The sequence below is a fragment of the Mycteria americana genome, chromosome 6 (genome assembly GCF_035582795.1).
Source record: "Mycteria americana isolate JAX WOST 10 ecotype Jacksonville Zoo and Gardens chromosome 6, USCA_MyAme_1.0, whole genome shotgun sequence".
Taxonomy (NCBI): Eukaryota; Metazoa; Chordata; class Aves; order Ciconiiformes; family Ciconiidae; genus Mycteria; species Mycteria americana.
In genome coordinates this window covers 47,560,989-47,577,619 of record NC_134370.1, presented here as the reverse complement: position 1 = coordinate 47,577,619, position 16,631 = coordinate 47,560,989, and the positions used below count along the sequence as shown (strand labels likewise).

The following is a 16,631-nucleotide window of genomic DNA, read 5'->3' as shown; positions in this document are numbered from 1 at the left end:
CAGAACAATGCCTTTAAGGATTCATATAAAAACTATTTTACATTGCAAGAATGCAAGTTGTAGCTCATACTTCTTGGTTTTGGTACTTATTTAGGTGCTTTTTTAGGTGTCGTGGTCTCTGCTGCGTAGAGGTGGCTTTTAGGGCTCCTTACAGAAACCGAAAGTTGGGGGAGATAGCTCAAAGTGGTATAGTTTTAGCAGTGCAATTCAGGTTGATAGGTTTTATCAGGCGGTGAGCTGCAGGTTTATAAGTATTTCCCAGGGCAGAAACAATAATGAGAAGGGATTTAGCAAGACTCTAGTTTAAGCAGGCTAGATGCATTTTATGTTCTGGCCATAATTCAATATATTTCTGTTAAAAAGTAATATAACAGGACAAGAAGAGTGCTGGGAGCTTGGTTGCAGATTGAATGGAAACAAGCAAAAATCATCTTTATCATCCAGCTGTTTATGTTTCAAGATGCAAAAAGGAATTCGTAACTACAGAGAATAACTTAAAAAGCCGGTGAATGCCCTGGTCACATAAAAAAGACATTAAAATTACAAAATTTCAAGATACTTTTTTTTTTTTTCCCTGCGTCTTTTTTTCTTTTGGAATAAAGATATTTGTGAATTATTATTTTTTTCAAGCATAATGTATAGAATATTGGGAAAAATAGCCTTCAAATCTGGAAATAAATTACAGATGATGTTTAAACCCACCACTCTTTGTGGAAGCCTATGCTGGGCTTCTCTAACAGAACCTATAGGTAAAGCATGCAAATGCACATCTGACATGTATTGAATCCTCACCGTTACATCATTTGTGTTATGTCCATCTAACTCTGGCCCTGGCCTTGTGTTTATGTTATTTCATGGTAAATAGACTTTTCCTATGCTGCCTTCTTTACTGCAGTCCCTGTGCATTAGGGCTTGGGCTCTTTGGGCATCGTATGGACTCTGCACACCTCTTGTCCATTACCAGCACCTATATATGCAAAGATTTTAATTCACAAATATTCTCTCTAGTTGCACGAGTTCAGACGAGCATTTTATTTCCCTGGCTGCTATATTGCTGGCTGACGCTTTGAGTTTTCACCTTGCTTATACAATTACAAGTCATTCATGCTTTATGAATACATTTGACTCATGAATTCCAAGATTCACAGTAAACCAGGGAATATGACTCTTCCAGCAGTCTCTTGTCTGATATTAATCTATTTCTTGTCCCTAGCATAAATGAGCATGACTAAATCTTGATCCCAGTCCCTTTGGTGCCCCACGATGGAATATAACTATTCCACGATGGCATAGCCCATATTGAGATTTAAGCAGTTGGCTTGCTTTTATTCTGATATATTTATGGTATGGCTTTCTAAAAAATTAAATTTAAATTTCAAGTAGACGGGAAACCATTCAAAAACTCTTGTCTGTTAATACATTTATTTTTCTATATAGCAAAGATAAAATGATGTATTTATTTTTTCTTCTAAGGGTGAGTGCTAGAGGATCATTTGAGAAGGGCAGGTCTGGGGACCTTAAATACGCTAGCAAAGGCACGTATGCTAGTGCTATTCCACTAGTGCTTTCACCACAGAAACTGTTATTCTATAGGGGAATGCAGCTGTTATTTTATATGGGAATGACATTCAATTAGGATTATTTATGTAACAGCATCTTATTGTCATTGCCATATGAGAACAAGTTACTGCGGTGTTTTCCTAGATGCAGGGATTTGGAAAATAACCTTATTTCAGGAAAGACATTGAAACAATCCTTATTCTGGCTATAATCTGTAATTAATCCAGATTGCATTAATATTCAGTCCAAAATGAAGAGATCACGAGCCTTCGGGATCAGGTAAGGAGGAATGTGAAGTATTTGGCCACGAAACTGTTAATTTTTTTTTTCCTCCTGCTGTCCACGATAAGCATCTCTTTGTGCAGGAGGGTTGTAGGAGGCAGGACGAATGGAACTGCTCGTTTCTCTGCCTTCTCTAAACTGTTGAATCACCAGCGCCAGGTCCAGAGGGATGCTTGGCTCCTACAGAGGAACGTATTGAATTTTGTTTCCTTCGAAATGTTGAGCCGTGGCCAGTAAAAGCTTTGGTCTCCCTGAGAATTTTAGGAATGCTGTTACAGAGTTTTGTCTGTTGAGCTGCTCAGCAGCTTCGAATCAATGAATTAGTAAAGGGAAATAATATGAACAGATGATAATTTGTTTTAGGGAAGTAGTTATAACTCATTTTGTGTTTTCTGAGGCTGAACTATTATATTATGCCCTGGCTGCAGAAGGGCATGGTGTCCTGTTCAAGTATATATAGATTAAGCATGCATAAATTGAATTAATAGCACTTTTTTTTTTTATAGCCCAATAGTTCTGTTAAAGAAACACAGTGAGTAAACCAAACAAAAAATGTATGAAGTTGTCTCAAGTTAAACATCAGGCGTTTCTTTAGCTACTTGTTGGCCCTTCACCAGCGTGCCTTTGCCACAGAGTCAGCCTTAAGTTTTAACAAGACGTGATCTGAAGAGCTTTCTCATTTACATCAGCAATAAAGAAAAATGCATGAAAGAGGGATATTATGGGTTATGATTTCTGTAGGCGTTTGGGTTGTAATATATAATGTGGTCTGGCATATTAACCCAGGAAAAAAGCTCATAAAAAAAGATGACTCTCACAGTTCCCCAATCCTATATTTGAAACGTTTTCTCCTGACTCTAAATGTTCCTTGTTACAGAATAAAAAAGATTTATTCCTGGGTAAGGCTCTTCCCAAAGAAATCCTAATAAATAGACCTTATTTCCCTCCATGAGCTATTACTTAAGGTATAAGCACAGGGAACCAAACCAGAAAATCCTTTTGATACTGTTTTTTGCTTAAATTCTTTATTAAATTATACGAAAAGGTGATTAAAATAGGGCTATTGTCCATTTAGCCTGTTTGTTCTCAAGTCAACAGCATTAATTAAGTGTATAGAAAATTTATCTTATTGCCTTCATGTGATGTCTTAGATTGCAGTTGATCCTATTGCAGGGAAATGCTCATAACGTAATTAATATTATTTAAAACAAATATATAAATATATGGCAATGTGCTAGCTTGTGTTGAATATCAACATATTCTGCTTATGAGCTTCTTGCTGTGTCTCTGCTTGCTGAAATACCTGGAGGAGGGCAGGTAAATCCTTTGGAAATGTTAAATAGCATCCCATCTTTTAATGCCAAAATGCCTATTTTTGGGGAGAGGATTCCTGGATTTTTGTCACCAGGAGAGTTTTGGGGGTTTCAATGGTCACCTGGAGGTATGGGCTGGAGGAGGGATGCTGGGTGCAGGAAGGATTTTTGGGGGGAATAAGCAGAAAACAAGTGTGAGCAGCCTGAAAAGATGTGAAACCTCTGTAGGGCAATGTTCCTTAGCTGTGTGTCTGAAATAATCTTGCAAGTATAATCTGCTTGCTTGGCAGATTTCAGCTATCCCAGAACTTGTTTTAGTCAACTAAAGCAAATTCATATGCAACAGCTTGAGTTTAAACAAATCCTTGTATTCAAATAGGGGGGGAAAAATCACGTCGTCATTCTGTTAGCAAACCTTCTTCAGTTCTTAAATCATTAAATCTAACGAGATTGCTAAATAAGTCTGCCTGGGAAGATAAAAGTAGATGTGAGAGCGAGCATCGTGCAGGTACTGAAGGTGTCGAATACCTTTTTGCCAAGGTTTCATTTAATTTGGCCTTTTTTGTGTGCTTTTATTTGCAAAGTTAAATCTGAAAAGGTAATTTGAAAAGCTTCAGATTATTGATGTAGAGCTCTTTTAATCTTTTCTAATAAACAGCTGATTAGGGAATAAATCTATTGGGAGCTCGGAGCTGAGCTCTGGTATTAAGCCTCAGCACAAAACGTATTTGTAATTCAACGTCCATACACAAACAACGCTTAGAAATTATCTTGCGTATAATTACCTTAAATAAGTTTGGCTTAGAAGAAAAGGTGAAAGATTATCAAAACTGGTTTAATAAATGAAACATTAATTGGACCTGGCAGCTTGACAGATTCTGTCACGATGGGCCGGGTTATTATTAAAGTGATTTAGGCACAATTAAAAATACCAGTTTTCAGTGAAGCCGAGCTGCAGTTCCAATAGCTCTTCTGTTCAGAGATTTCTTTTAAATGGCAATAAGTGACTCTCTGTATTAGGTGCCTCGGTAAGGCAGGGTTTTAATAAAAGCTTTGCATAATAAAGACTTAAAAGCATTTGATTTTGGAAAAACAACAGCAGCACATTGAAATGACAGTGTCTGAAATGCTGAGAATACTCTGGGTTATGCTGGTGCTATATATGACATTGTCTAACATCTGAGTAGCCTTCAAAGCATTTTTTTCCCCTAATTCCATATGTAATTAAAAAGCAGCTTCCTCTAGCTCATTAAAATTTAGAGTCTTGTTGGAGCAGTGTACTTTTATATTTATTTAAATTAATAAAGCACAGCCTTAATATAATAACTTCAAATATTAAATCTGTCTTGTACAGGTAACACTTTATTTTTAAACAGTGTTTATCTGCCCTTCAAGAGTACCAAATTGAAAATGAATATGGTCCCCAGAAGCTCGTTGTATTACTTTGTAGACCATTCAACTAACTTTCACCACATGCCTTTTAATGTAATTTACTATTATTGTATACAATGATAGCAAAATCCCCAAAGTTAAGTTGTTAGCGATGTGCATATAAATAAGGTAAGGTGGTGGCTTTTCAAACGTAATTATGGCATCTCTCTCTTTAAACAGGCTTTTGGAAATGCAAAAACAGCACATAACAACAACTCGAGTCGCTTTGGCAAATTTATTCAAGTGAATTATCAGGAGACGGGCACCGTGCGAGGGTAAGTGGGAATCAGGTTGAAGATGCTGTTCATACTGTTACCTGCACAAGGAGTCTAAATAGGCTGTTTAGGGGGTACACGAGAAAGGAGGTTAATTTTTTTGGCCAGTATGTTTCCCAAAATGGGGGGTGGGTGGGTGGGATTTTTTTTTTTTAGCATATTTAAATCCATTGGTATGAAAGTGTTGGCATATCTGAGCTGCACATTGAAGTGTGAATGCACCTGAGCTGGCTTCAAGCCAGCTGAGCTCTCCTTAATCATGATGTCAACTTTACCATTAAGCTGAAATGGAACTTTTCCTCTTAAGATAGCAGTTAAGGCAGGAAAGGGGAACATTTTACCTAGCATGGGTTAGGGGGCTGGAGCATATGATAGCAAGTAGAGGCTGAGTGAGCTGGCTTTGCTCAGTCTTGGGAAGAGAAAGTCGTGGGGGGTTTAATCTCCATCTGCCTGATGGGTGTTACAGAGGCATTAGAGCCAGACTCTTCTTGATCGCTGTCTGATGCCCCATATGCTTCTGTCTCTACCCTGAAGTCTCTCTTTAACCCAGCCCTTGACTAGTTAGGGCCTCTTTTTTCCCCCGGGCCATTGCAAGGAGATGCTTATCTCCATCGTGGTTCTCCACAGTTTACTTCAGCATCTCTTCTGCTACCCAAAGCTCATGAGACGTAGAGCTGTGACTCAAACCTTCCTTCGCCTGGGGAGGGCTGCAGCAGAAGTGCTGCATGGTTGGAAGCCTATGGATGAAACCTTCTGGGTGGGCTTACCTAAGCATGGCTTTCTCTTCGGCTTTGTGCAATTTACACAGCATCAGGTCATCACAAAGTGACTCAAGCTAGCTTTAATGAGCAGGGCTTCATTAACTCTGCTTTTTGTCCAGGTTAATTAACTCAGTTAGAAAAATGAAAAGTAGCATTCCAGGGGCTGTATAATTTCTGCAGCTAGCTAAGAGATCTCTTGCTGCGATTTAGTTGTTACTTTAGAGAATTGCTTTTAAAATTTTTTTCTTTCTTATTTTCCAGCAGAACAGTATCACGCAAATGGTTTCCATTAATTTTTCAGATGAGCTTGGGTACTCTGTGTACCTTCCCGCTGTTTTTTGATCCTACGTCAAATCCGATGTTCTTTTTCTTTTTTTTTTTTTTTCTCCTTCTTTAATTCTGGTGAACAGTTCTCTTAAAAGGACAAGCCTCAAATTTTTTTAATACCTACTGAAATACAGGGTAACAAGAATCCAACAAATGCCTTAACCATGTATTATCTTGGCATGCTATGTCAGCTCTATGGAAGTGGCCTCTGTATTTGGCAGACAGGTGCAAGTAACGTATTTGTATATTCTAGTTCATAAAATAAGAGGAATTTTCTCTCTTTAAAAAAATGCACTTTCTTGGTCTTTGGTTGCATGGTGTGATGTGACTGTGCTTTGTTATAAGCTTGCAGTGCTGCCCCAATGAAAATAAAAAGACATTTAAGAAAACCTGTGAGCTGTTCCTGGCATACGAGACCATGATTTATTTCTATAGTCTTACACAGAAGATCATGAGTATTTTTGGTTTTTTTAAAACTTAGCATAGATTTTAAGCACAACCTGAGTCAATTATCATCCTGTATTCTGCATATTGCTTTGTTAATGTAACTGTAATTTGCAGCCCTGAATCAGAATTTTGCTTTGTTCAGAGGCTGAAAATAGCAGCTGGATATTTGCTTACAAACCCTATGAATATAATGATCCAAAACTTGAAGCAAATTTAAACTTAAGAGATGTAATAGCCAAGAGATTAGTGGCAGCCAACCCCGCCCCATGAAATGAAGTCTTTGAAGATGTCTTTAAAATTGATGGAGCATGAGCAATGGCTACAGTTAAGTGTGTTCCATAAGGCTTTATGAATTTATTATGTACTGTTCAATGATAAGCGAATTCTGGAGGAAGGTCTTTGCAACCTGTTCAGTCCTCATAAGATGATCAAAAGCCTCAACATCTGACACGCTCCATAAAATTGCAGAAGAGCCAGATAGGAGACATTTTAATTAAAAGCAACAGTGCACTGGTATAATGGTTAATCTGTGCAGTGGCATGAGGCTGTATCTCAAATACTGTAAGTCGGTGCTTTCAAACATGCTGTGCTTGGGTGTTTTGCATGTTGGTATTTGTATACAAAATTCTGTCTCAGATTTCAGATGATGTTACCTAGGATGCTAAGTATGGGCTCTGTAGCATGCTTAAATGAGTATTTTACATGAAATCATACACCTAGAACTCCTTTTCTTTACTCTTAAAGGTAGATTTGACATAATTGACAGCAGTAAATAAAAAGAAAACATTTAGAGACATCTACTTTTTTATACTTAAATTGGTTTTCCTTTTCACTACCCTATTACAAGATGGGACATATGTTCTTCTTCGGATGTATATTCATTATGATCTTTGCACTAAGCAAGGAGTATTTTACCAAAACAGCATTTTAGTTGCATCTACCAAAAAAAAAAAAAAAAAAAAAAAAGGTAAAAAATTTGCCCTGATTTAAATAGTGGTTTGGACCAGATGACCTCTAGAAGACCTTTCCAACCTAAATTATTGCATGAGTGATCTTTTGGGGGGACTGTAATAAGGGCAGAAATCACAGGGGAAGGGATGAAATGTCAAGGGCAGTGGACATGATCCAGGTTGTTGTACAGCAGTGTGCTGAGCTACTGCCCAGGGCTGGGAGTGAGATCTAGGACACTCTGATACCTTTTTTTACTCATCTGTTCACCGAGCCTGCAGTGAATTTATGGCGTGGCTTGGAAAGGAAAAATTGGTTTCAGGTTAGAAAGGGAATAAAAAGCCTGTCAGTGAGGAATATCCATAGACTATTCTCAGCTTCCTCATAGGGAATAAACAAGAATAAACCTTTTTGGTGCACAACATACAGAGGAATAATACTGCTTTGCTGTCTGTCTTCCTTTACTCCTCCTGTCCAGCAAGATCGTCCCATTGGGGGTTGGATATGCCATTTCCAGTAGCCTCTCCTAAAAGCTACTGTAAGAGTTGTCACAAAACCTCTGCAGCATGTCCAAATGATTTATTTTATTTTTATTTTGTAGTGAAAGGAGGGAAGAATTACTGAGATGCAAGTAATAAATAGGTTTGTATTCCCCATTTGGAGACTATGGTGGAGAAGCGAGCGTAGAGGCACCTCCTTGTCCTACCATGCCCAAGGTTCATTGGGTTTCCCAATTCATACGTGGCTGCTGTTGGTGCCACGTCACTGGGTGTCTGTAGCTGGAAAAGCACAGCTACATCATCAAAATTGCCAATTATAACTCTGGTTTCTAAATCCCTATCATTACTGGTTAGTAGTGCTTGGAAGAGAAAACCTGTCGCAGCTTGTTTTAGCTCTACAAGCTTGAAAAAAGTATTTAATATGTAAATTCAACATGTTTATTATGGAGGCTCTTAGGATAAAATGTAAACGCCAACAAGGAGCTTTTGCGATTATTTATTTTTTGACCATAGCCACAAGTTAATAACCTGAGTTTTTGTTGAGATGTGGCTCTTCTGGAAGAGGGGATGGTGATTTGGGGACCGATTCTGCAGTTAAATCTGATCTTGCAGGCTTTTGCGCCCAGGTGTATTTCTTGTTGAAGTAGGGTTTGTGCACAAATCTTGGTCTGCAAGCAATTTTATTTTGCTGGCTTTGGATTAAATAGGTATCCGAGATTCTTTGTTGCTCGAATGTCAAAATTTCCCCCTGCGCTCCCTGCCCATAGGCTAACGCATCTGAGATCATGTTTTTCATATCCAAGTTAGTGTTGGCTTTGTATCAAACCAAAAAAACCTCAAAAGCCAAACATAACATGGAGTTTGTTCTGCCGAGGAAGAAATTTATATAACTAAGTGAAACAAGGCTGCAACTTTGTTTTGTGCGTACTAAGACTGAAAAGTCCTGTTAAAGCTGTGTTCATTTAGGTTGAATATTGGGTCAATGAATAACGCTTTTATTTTTTCCTTCCAGAGCTTACGTTGAAAAGTACCTCCTGGAGAAGTCAAGACTAGTCTATCAGGAGCACAATGAACGGTAGGTGCCTATATTTTGCTTACAGGGTTGGTTTTGACTTCTATGTGTGCCTATAGTGTGGCACACATAGCTTAAAACCCTGTTTGAGCTGGCACAGGGGGATCAGGATTTTCACGCTCCTAACCCTGTACTTCAAAGATAAATGATGCATTTTCTATTTTGCTGGTTAGGGAGGAATGTACTACCCAGGGAAAATAAACTCTATTATTTTATTGACAGTCCTTGACTTATATTTTCCCTTGTCTTTATGATTCATGTCATAGGGATTATTACGTACCATTTGTTTTCTTGTGCAACTTGTAAGCTATTTAATATCTAATTTGGCGGGGGGAAGATGGTATTTTAGTTTTGTTTTACAGTTCTTAACACATCTGAAGCCATCGGAAGGGCCTCTAGAAAAAGCTAAAGTTATGTAGACAATAAATTTAAGCAAATTGTTCTTTCCTAACTGCAACATATAATTTGTTACATACTCCTCTCTCAGTAATTATTACTCCGATTTTAAATAAATTTGCTGCTTCTAGTTGTCTTTCAACTCTTGACACTTCTGTCTGTGTTTCCCTTTTGAGACAGATGTTGTGCGAGAAGTTTTCTCAAATGCTTATGGGCTGATCCTGAAGTTAAATAGCATATACAGCCTTGACAAATGTACTCTTGGGTGTTGCAAGATGATTAAACTTGGTTCCTCTTGGAAAATACCCAACATAAAAGCAAAGTTTTAATTTTAGAAATACTGCTATGCTCTTAGTGTTAATCCTTGTTAGAGTTGTCTTGAGGCAAAACAGATGAGTGTCACTTGGGGTGTTATTAGTATTAGTAATGTTCAAGTATTTTGGATATTTGAGTAGCTGTAAAAAATTGAAGATTTTTCCGTTCTGTCTTACAGAACTGCAACTGCAAAATCATTACCTTTTTAATGGTAATAAAGTATTAAAAATAATAATTTCTGCATTGCAAGGAAAAAGTTGTTTTGATTCTAATAATTATGTAGGCATTGCACATGTTTCTGGAGGAAAACGTGACTATGTCAGCTAGGAATTCTTCGAGTATATTCTAGGGCAGTGGATGTCCTTGGATGGAAAAGAGGGATCTCATTCTCCATTACTTAATTTAATCTTTTACATCACTGTAAAGTGGGTACGGGCCATTTCTAAACAGTGTTCAGGTCTGAGTTTGGAAGCTGGAAAATCAGGTTATGAGGTTTACATGTGCTTCTCTGCTTAATGCTGCTGTTTATTTTGAAGTCTAACATCTTTTTTTTTTTTTTTTTAATTTGTCACCAGGAACTACCATGTGTTTTATTACCTCCTGGCAGGAGCGAGCGAGGAAGAGAGATCAGCATTTCATCTGAAGCAGCCTGAGGAATATCATTACCTCAACCAGGTGGGAATACTATACAGGAATACAATACACAGTCTTGCCTTTTCTACTGCTGATATTTAATGCTAATAAAGAAAATGTGTGGAGTAGTAAAAATGAGTTGTGTTAATGCTCTATGGGCAGCCTTCCATCACTGGAAATAAATCTTCAGTGGCAATCTGAACACCTGGTAGTATGAAAAAAACAAAAAAAAGAGTGTTTTCCATTTTTGTCCCTTACCTGGGATATGTTAAATATTGTCAAAGGGAGAAACAGTAACAATTTACCTGTTATGTGTGTGAATGTCATTTACTCATTAACATCATCTGTCTGCTGAGTAGAAGAAAAGAGAAAAATGTGTGATACCACTAGGTCTTCAGGATATGATGTCTTGCATGAGGTAGTCCTAATTCTGTAGCTTCATGACTGGCTGTTAGCATGATCCTTTGATTTTAACAATATAGTAAGTTTAATATAAATAAAAACATGGCAACTATTGAAAATGTGAATTAAAAATGAGTGAGGTACTACCAGTGACCAACTAAACTCATACTTTGGAAAACCTGATTTATTTCAGGTATTTAAGATATGGTTGTCCACTGGTGCTTGTGAATAGGGATTTTGCTGCTTTTTGCTTAAAAAAAGAAAAAAAGGATTAGGAATATGTGGAAGAGTAGTTAGGTTATATGTTGATTTTAAGTAATTGCAGTTTTCTTGGAGCTGAAACATGATTAGCAATAAAAAGCACTTTAACCCACAAGCTGGAGAGAAACTTGTACACGCAGTGCAACCCAAATAGCCTTTAGTCTTTCTAGAAATATAATTTAGCTCTGGAATACGTCTCAATTACCCAGGGCTTTTTAAAGATCTTTTTAAAGCGGTCTATCAAAGCCAAAATCTATTGTAATATTAACGACTCCCACCCACTCTTAGCAGGATCAGGAAATTCGCACAAATGAGTAAAATATTAAGAGCTGAAGGCTTTTTGCTCACCATCTTTGTGCCTCAGGTGTTAGTAGGAGAACGTGGTGTGATCTTCACAACCATCTGCGCTGCCGTTTTGCAGTGGAAAAGTGCCAAGATCATTTGGATCGGATGTTTTGTCAGATCCACAAGTTTTGTTGAGTAATCTGGTAGTTTTATGTTAGTTGAAAACATTGCTTTTAATTATAGTCCTCCTTTTTTTAATAGCAGTTTAAGGTCATTAATATTTAAAGTAAAATTATAAATCCAATGGCATGTAGTGTGTAGGACTAGTAGTAATACGATAATTTAGGTTGAAACACTTATTTTAATCTAAATTAGGATGCTGTGGGCAAGTAGGCTTGAGAAGGATGCTGAGGTATGTCCAGTGGATCAGGGAAGCAGACTCTGGACTTGCCTGAAAACAGTGTATGGGCAATAGTGACAGTCTGAATTTTTAGATTTTTTAATTATAATAATGTTTTAACTTTTAATAATTAGGGTTAATGTTAGAGAGACTATTTAATGCTGACAACTATGGGAAAATGTCTCCTTTAGATGTGTTCAGGGCATCATTTCACATTAAGGCTTTCTGACAGTGCAGTAACAGCTTTCCCATGCCCTCTAGGTACAGGGGAAAAAGAAATATAAGGAGAAAAAAGGAAAAAGAGGTAGTGGAGGAATGGGAAAAGAAACTTTGGAAACATAAAAGGGGAAAATTGTAAAATAACCCTTGAACATTTACAGTAGCTTCTTAAATGTGTCCTAGAGAAATCCCTGCCTTTTTAAAAGGAAAAAGAACAAGCTCAGAAATGAAACTGTTTAACTAAAAATTAAATATTAAAATTGAAAAGCTATAAAATATTGAATCAGGCCCCTTAAGTCAAGGACTGACTCAGTCCTTGAGTCAAGCATTATTTTCATTCTCCCAGGTTCCTCAGCTCATGTTGTGTTATGCAAAACAAACATGCATTTTGCATTGCAGATGAGAAATAGTCTATTCAGATATTCCACCAAAATGTGTTGTTATTTTGTTGATCTGTAAATGCAGGGAGCACGTTTGAAAAAAAGATTTTAATTTTTTTTTTTTAAAAGCAAATTTATTTAAACTGTCCCCTGAGTTCAAATGACTTCTCCATATCTCATACCAATGGCAGGTATACCTACCATTGCATACCCTGCAACTTGCTGAATATTTTCTGTGCTCGTTATTCACATTTATCCATTTTGAAATCAGTGATTTTTAGGATTAGATCTTTATTTCAAGGCATCAGGAGCTCTGGTGCCATGTGTTTCTCCCTCTTGGGACTGGTCACTGACGTGCTTTGACTTCTCTCAACTCCATCTCTGTCTGATTGGAAAAAGATAGAAATTCCTAAAAAGCTTTCAAGTGTTGCTTTCTAATCGGTCAGAGAATCGCACTTCTGCAGCACTTACATGTGTCTAGAGCAGAGGTTGAGAGTAGAAACAAAAAATCTGCTTTTCAGGGTGATTTTCCATCAGCTCTAGGTAAACCAAAGGTTTCTCCAACTGAGGAGGAAAAAAGATCTTAAAATCCATTAAGCTTATTGATGAGAGGTCTTCACTGTCTTGAAAACACTGTAAGCAGGAATCAGAGCACTGTGAATGCAAAAGCATTATAAATCTTACCTTAAAAAAAATAAAAGTAATGAATGACTATGCAGAGTAACAACAATTATTTTACTTGGAAAGTCGACATTGCTGCCCTGGTTAAAGAGCAGGTAGTGGGAGTTATTTTGGATCTGAACACTACTTAACCCGGTCTGCCTTGCTTTCAGATGACAAAGAAACCCCTCAGACAGAGCTGGGATGATTATTGCTATGACTCTGAGCCGGTCAGTACAAGTACCTGTGTCTTCTGTGTTGATGGTGCAGGGCTGCTGCTCACTTGAATTTGTTAGGTGCACCAAGACCTGAGCAGAAAATGAAGTCAAATTAAGTTTAACCTATTAATTACCCTCTCCCTTCCTCTGCCCTGCAGTGGTGTTGCTTGTGTATTAGCTCATGACAGTAGAGATGTTTTTTCCCTTGCCCTTTTTTGGTTCCTTCCATCTGGAAAGCTTCTTCAACAGTTGGATACGATCATCTAGCTTTAGCAAATTGAGTTTTTCTTTTTTGTTCCTTCTTGATATAATACATGATGATTTATGGAAGTTGTGATATGGCAGCAATGTGAAATTTGAAATTCCTTTCCGATAAAACAGCAAATCAGTCTCTTGAAGCCCTAAGAGATGCATCGGTCCATGATGGTTGTAGCAGTGTATCTGCTCTGCAGCCTCCAGGGGAAAAAAAAAAAAAGACAAACCCAAAACCTCCCCCCCCAACCATCTGCAAGAAAATCAAATCCTGGTACTATTCAGAATACAAAAACAGTTCCTTCTAAAATATTTCTGCTGACATGATCATCCTTTCCAAATGGATCGACCCAAACAAGGGAACAGTTAAGCTTCTCCCCCTTCCCTGGCCGCCTCCTGTGCAACTGAGTCGGAGGCAGTGGCTTCAGTTGGCGACATGCTTTGGGTGTTTGTGTGTCCCGTGATGGTCTCTGTTGGTTTTGTCTTGCATGGGGAAGCATGTTTCAGACCAGCTGCATGTTGTTCCTGCTAATTTTGCTGTGTGCTTAATAGTTATTGAACTCTAGCTGATGCATCTGGAGGAATAAGAGGTAATCTGTGAAAAGAGGTAATCTGTGAAAGAGCTGGGTTTCACTCAGGCTAAGTAAGCGTCTTAACAGCAAGATTTTGCTGCAGAATCCTTAGGAGGGGAGGAGGGAGAGGGAGTCTAACCCCCCAGGCTTGAAAAATGTTGAATATTATATTGGCATCCTTAACACATCAGCATCCTTAGAGGTCCTACAATAGCAGGAAGTGAAGAGCAGATGCTTTTCTATATACCTTAATACACTTTACCAAGTTGCAAAGACCTTAGATGCTTAAGGAATGGGTTAGGACAATTTACTGGAGGAATTAAAATTATAACAAACACCAAATTTGATACCTTCTCCTGGAGGGGCCAATAATGCCCTGCTAGCTTGGGGGTTACCATGTTACATGTCCTTATTTTGCACAGCAAAACTGCATGCCATTACAATTTGGCTGTTTATCTGGTATTTTATTTTGCTCAGGATAATTTTCTGTGATATTTGTGGTAAATCACATCTTTGCTTCAGTTGATGATTCACTCTTAAGCATAATCTGGACATCTCCCCATAACCATGGACTCAACCCGCTGTAGAGGTCCAGTTTATAAAGATACCTTATTTATTATATCGTCTTTAAACTTCCATGGAAATCCACAGTTTGCTTCGATGTGACGATAGTAAGCAGGGTACTCACTTTTGCTGGGAAACTAATTGCCCCAGCGGAACATTAATGATTAATTTGGTCTGTGGGCATGGACTTTGTAATGCTTGTCTGCCCTAATATCAAGGAAACCTTTTTTTTATATAATTATCATCCATTTATCATCCATTAGGAGACAGTACAGAGCTGAAATACTACAGAGAGCATCTGCTTTTAAGTAGATAATTTGCAAAAGGCCTTTCCGTGCGGATTAATGAGTTTGGCAATTGTTATGTAAATCATTAATTAAATTGCCTTTGGCATAGATTGTGCTATTTCTGAGTTGTCTATGGTATTTCGCTGTTGCCTTGTGACTTAATTTTGGATGAATGATGCCACAAAATGAAATTGTCTCCTGGAATGTAGAGCACCACTAAAAGCAACACTTGGTAACTTTAAAAAAAGTTTTTAAAAAGACTTATTTGCAGAATTTTTGGGTGTATCATTGTCTTGCAGGCTCCAGATCCCACCTTAGTGGGTGTGAAAACTTCTCCAGGTTCTCCTTAGTGTATGCGTAGTGGCCAAGGAAGCTGGTTGGCTCACGTTTGAGTTTAGGAGGGACAACTTCTTATCCTGGTATTTTATGGTGTAAATAATTCCATTGCTGATCCCTCATGATCTTACTGATATATAGGGTAGATGTCTTTGTTGCATTCCTTTGGATAAGGTGTACAGAGAGCTTATTCATCTGTTAAAATGGATAATTTTCAATAGTCTGTTCAACATCTCTAAATTCACTTTGTCCATGCAATATTAAGTTGTCCCTGAGGACCATCAATAAAAAATTTTAGATTTTCTTTTCCAGTTGAACTTCTCTAGCTTTTAGTCGAGGGAATAAGACAATTGGGTGTGAGGAGTCTCCTATGTTGAAACAAATATCTTAAATAAGAATTTCTCCCCATAATCAGTAGCTATCCCTGTAATGATGCTACAGAGTGGGATGAAGAACATACCACTGATACAGTTGTCAGGCTTTAAATGGGGATAGGTGCCTTGAGACATGAAGCTGATAATATAAAATAACTTTATTCTATATATTCTATATTTATGATTTATTCTATGTACTATAAGTGAGTACGAGTGTCTCTTCAAGTAGCAGTCATCCTGCGACTACGTGGTACCTGTTTAAATGATGTTCACTGTAGTATTCCTGTAACTCTGTTTAGTGCAGACTTTGAGAATTAGTTTGTGCACGCTTGCTCATGTGGAATATGATTTACAGACAAATGACCAAAAGAAACTATGTGGATACAGCTGCTTAATTAATTGTCACTGTAAATGCAGCTGCAATTTTTAAATTATATAAGTGGATTAACTTGTAGAAAGTCTCTATTTAACTGTAAGTAAAATATTATGAGATTTAAGACATCACTATATTGTGTGATGCACAATAAACTGGTTTTGATTCAGAGGTTGTAAATTTTTATAAGCAGCAATGGGAAAAATATCAAATATGGGCTACGGAGCGAGAGAGAGTAATCAATCCATGGGGGGCCCAAGGTGAGCCAAAGCAAAAGGAACTTGGCATTAATAGTTTATATACTCATTTAAGGAGCATTAATTTAACTGTGTTTCCTAAATATTGGTGCAGGACAATATTAGTTGGGTCCAGAATGTCATCGAATTTCCCTGGAAGTATCAATGAGTGCTGTCAGGTTGGGGATTATCTGAAAAACTAAACTGTTCAGACACATTATCCTCCAAGAAACATAAAATGTAGTGGATTTCAAATTCTCTCAGCTTGCATTTTTAGAAAGCTTCTTGGTAGTTAGAATAAAGTTAGTGAAAAATATATTTCAAGCTTTCCCTTTCCTGTGCAGGATTTAATTCACTGATATTTTACATTAAATTATGTGAATTCTATTTTAAAACTCAATTCTTCCTCTTTAGTTATAGGAACTCCTAATGGACCAGGACTTAATGTGGAATAAACCATCTGTAAATGTGTAACATATTTCGTCTTGTTGTTAATTCACATCCTTTTTGTATCCCAGTTGTCCCACGTTGACGAACTCTTGCCATACTGTT

At 37.6% G+C, this 16,631-nt stretch overlaps 1 protein-coding gene across 8 annotated transcripts in view; it reads left to right on the top strand.

The window, feature by feature from the left end:
• MYO9A (myosin IXA) overlaps positions 1-16,631 on the top strand; it is a 191,042-nt gene that overhangs the window by 61,496 nt on the left and 112,915 nt on the right. For all 8 annotated transcript variants that reach the window (XM_075505565.1, XM_075505564.1, XM_075505563.1 and 5 more), the window contains 4 exons: positions 4,767-4,861; positions 8,857-8,919; positions 10,203-10,302; positions 13,041-13,097. In XM_075505565.1, the coding sequence (XP_075361680.1) occupies positions 4,767-4,861; positions 8,857-8,919; positions 10,203-10,302; positions 13,041-13,097 (315 nt within the window). The remainder of the gene's footprint in view (positions 1-4,766; positions 4,862-8,856; positions 8,920-10,202; positions 10,303-13,040; positions 13,098-16,631) is intronic.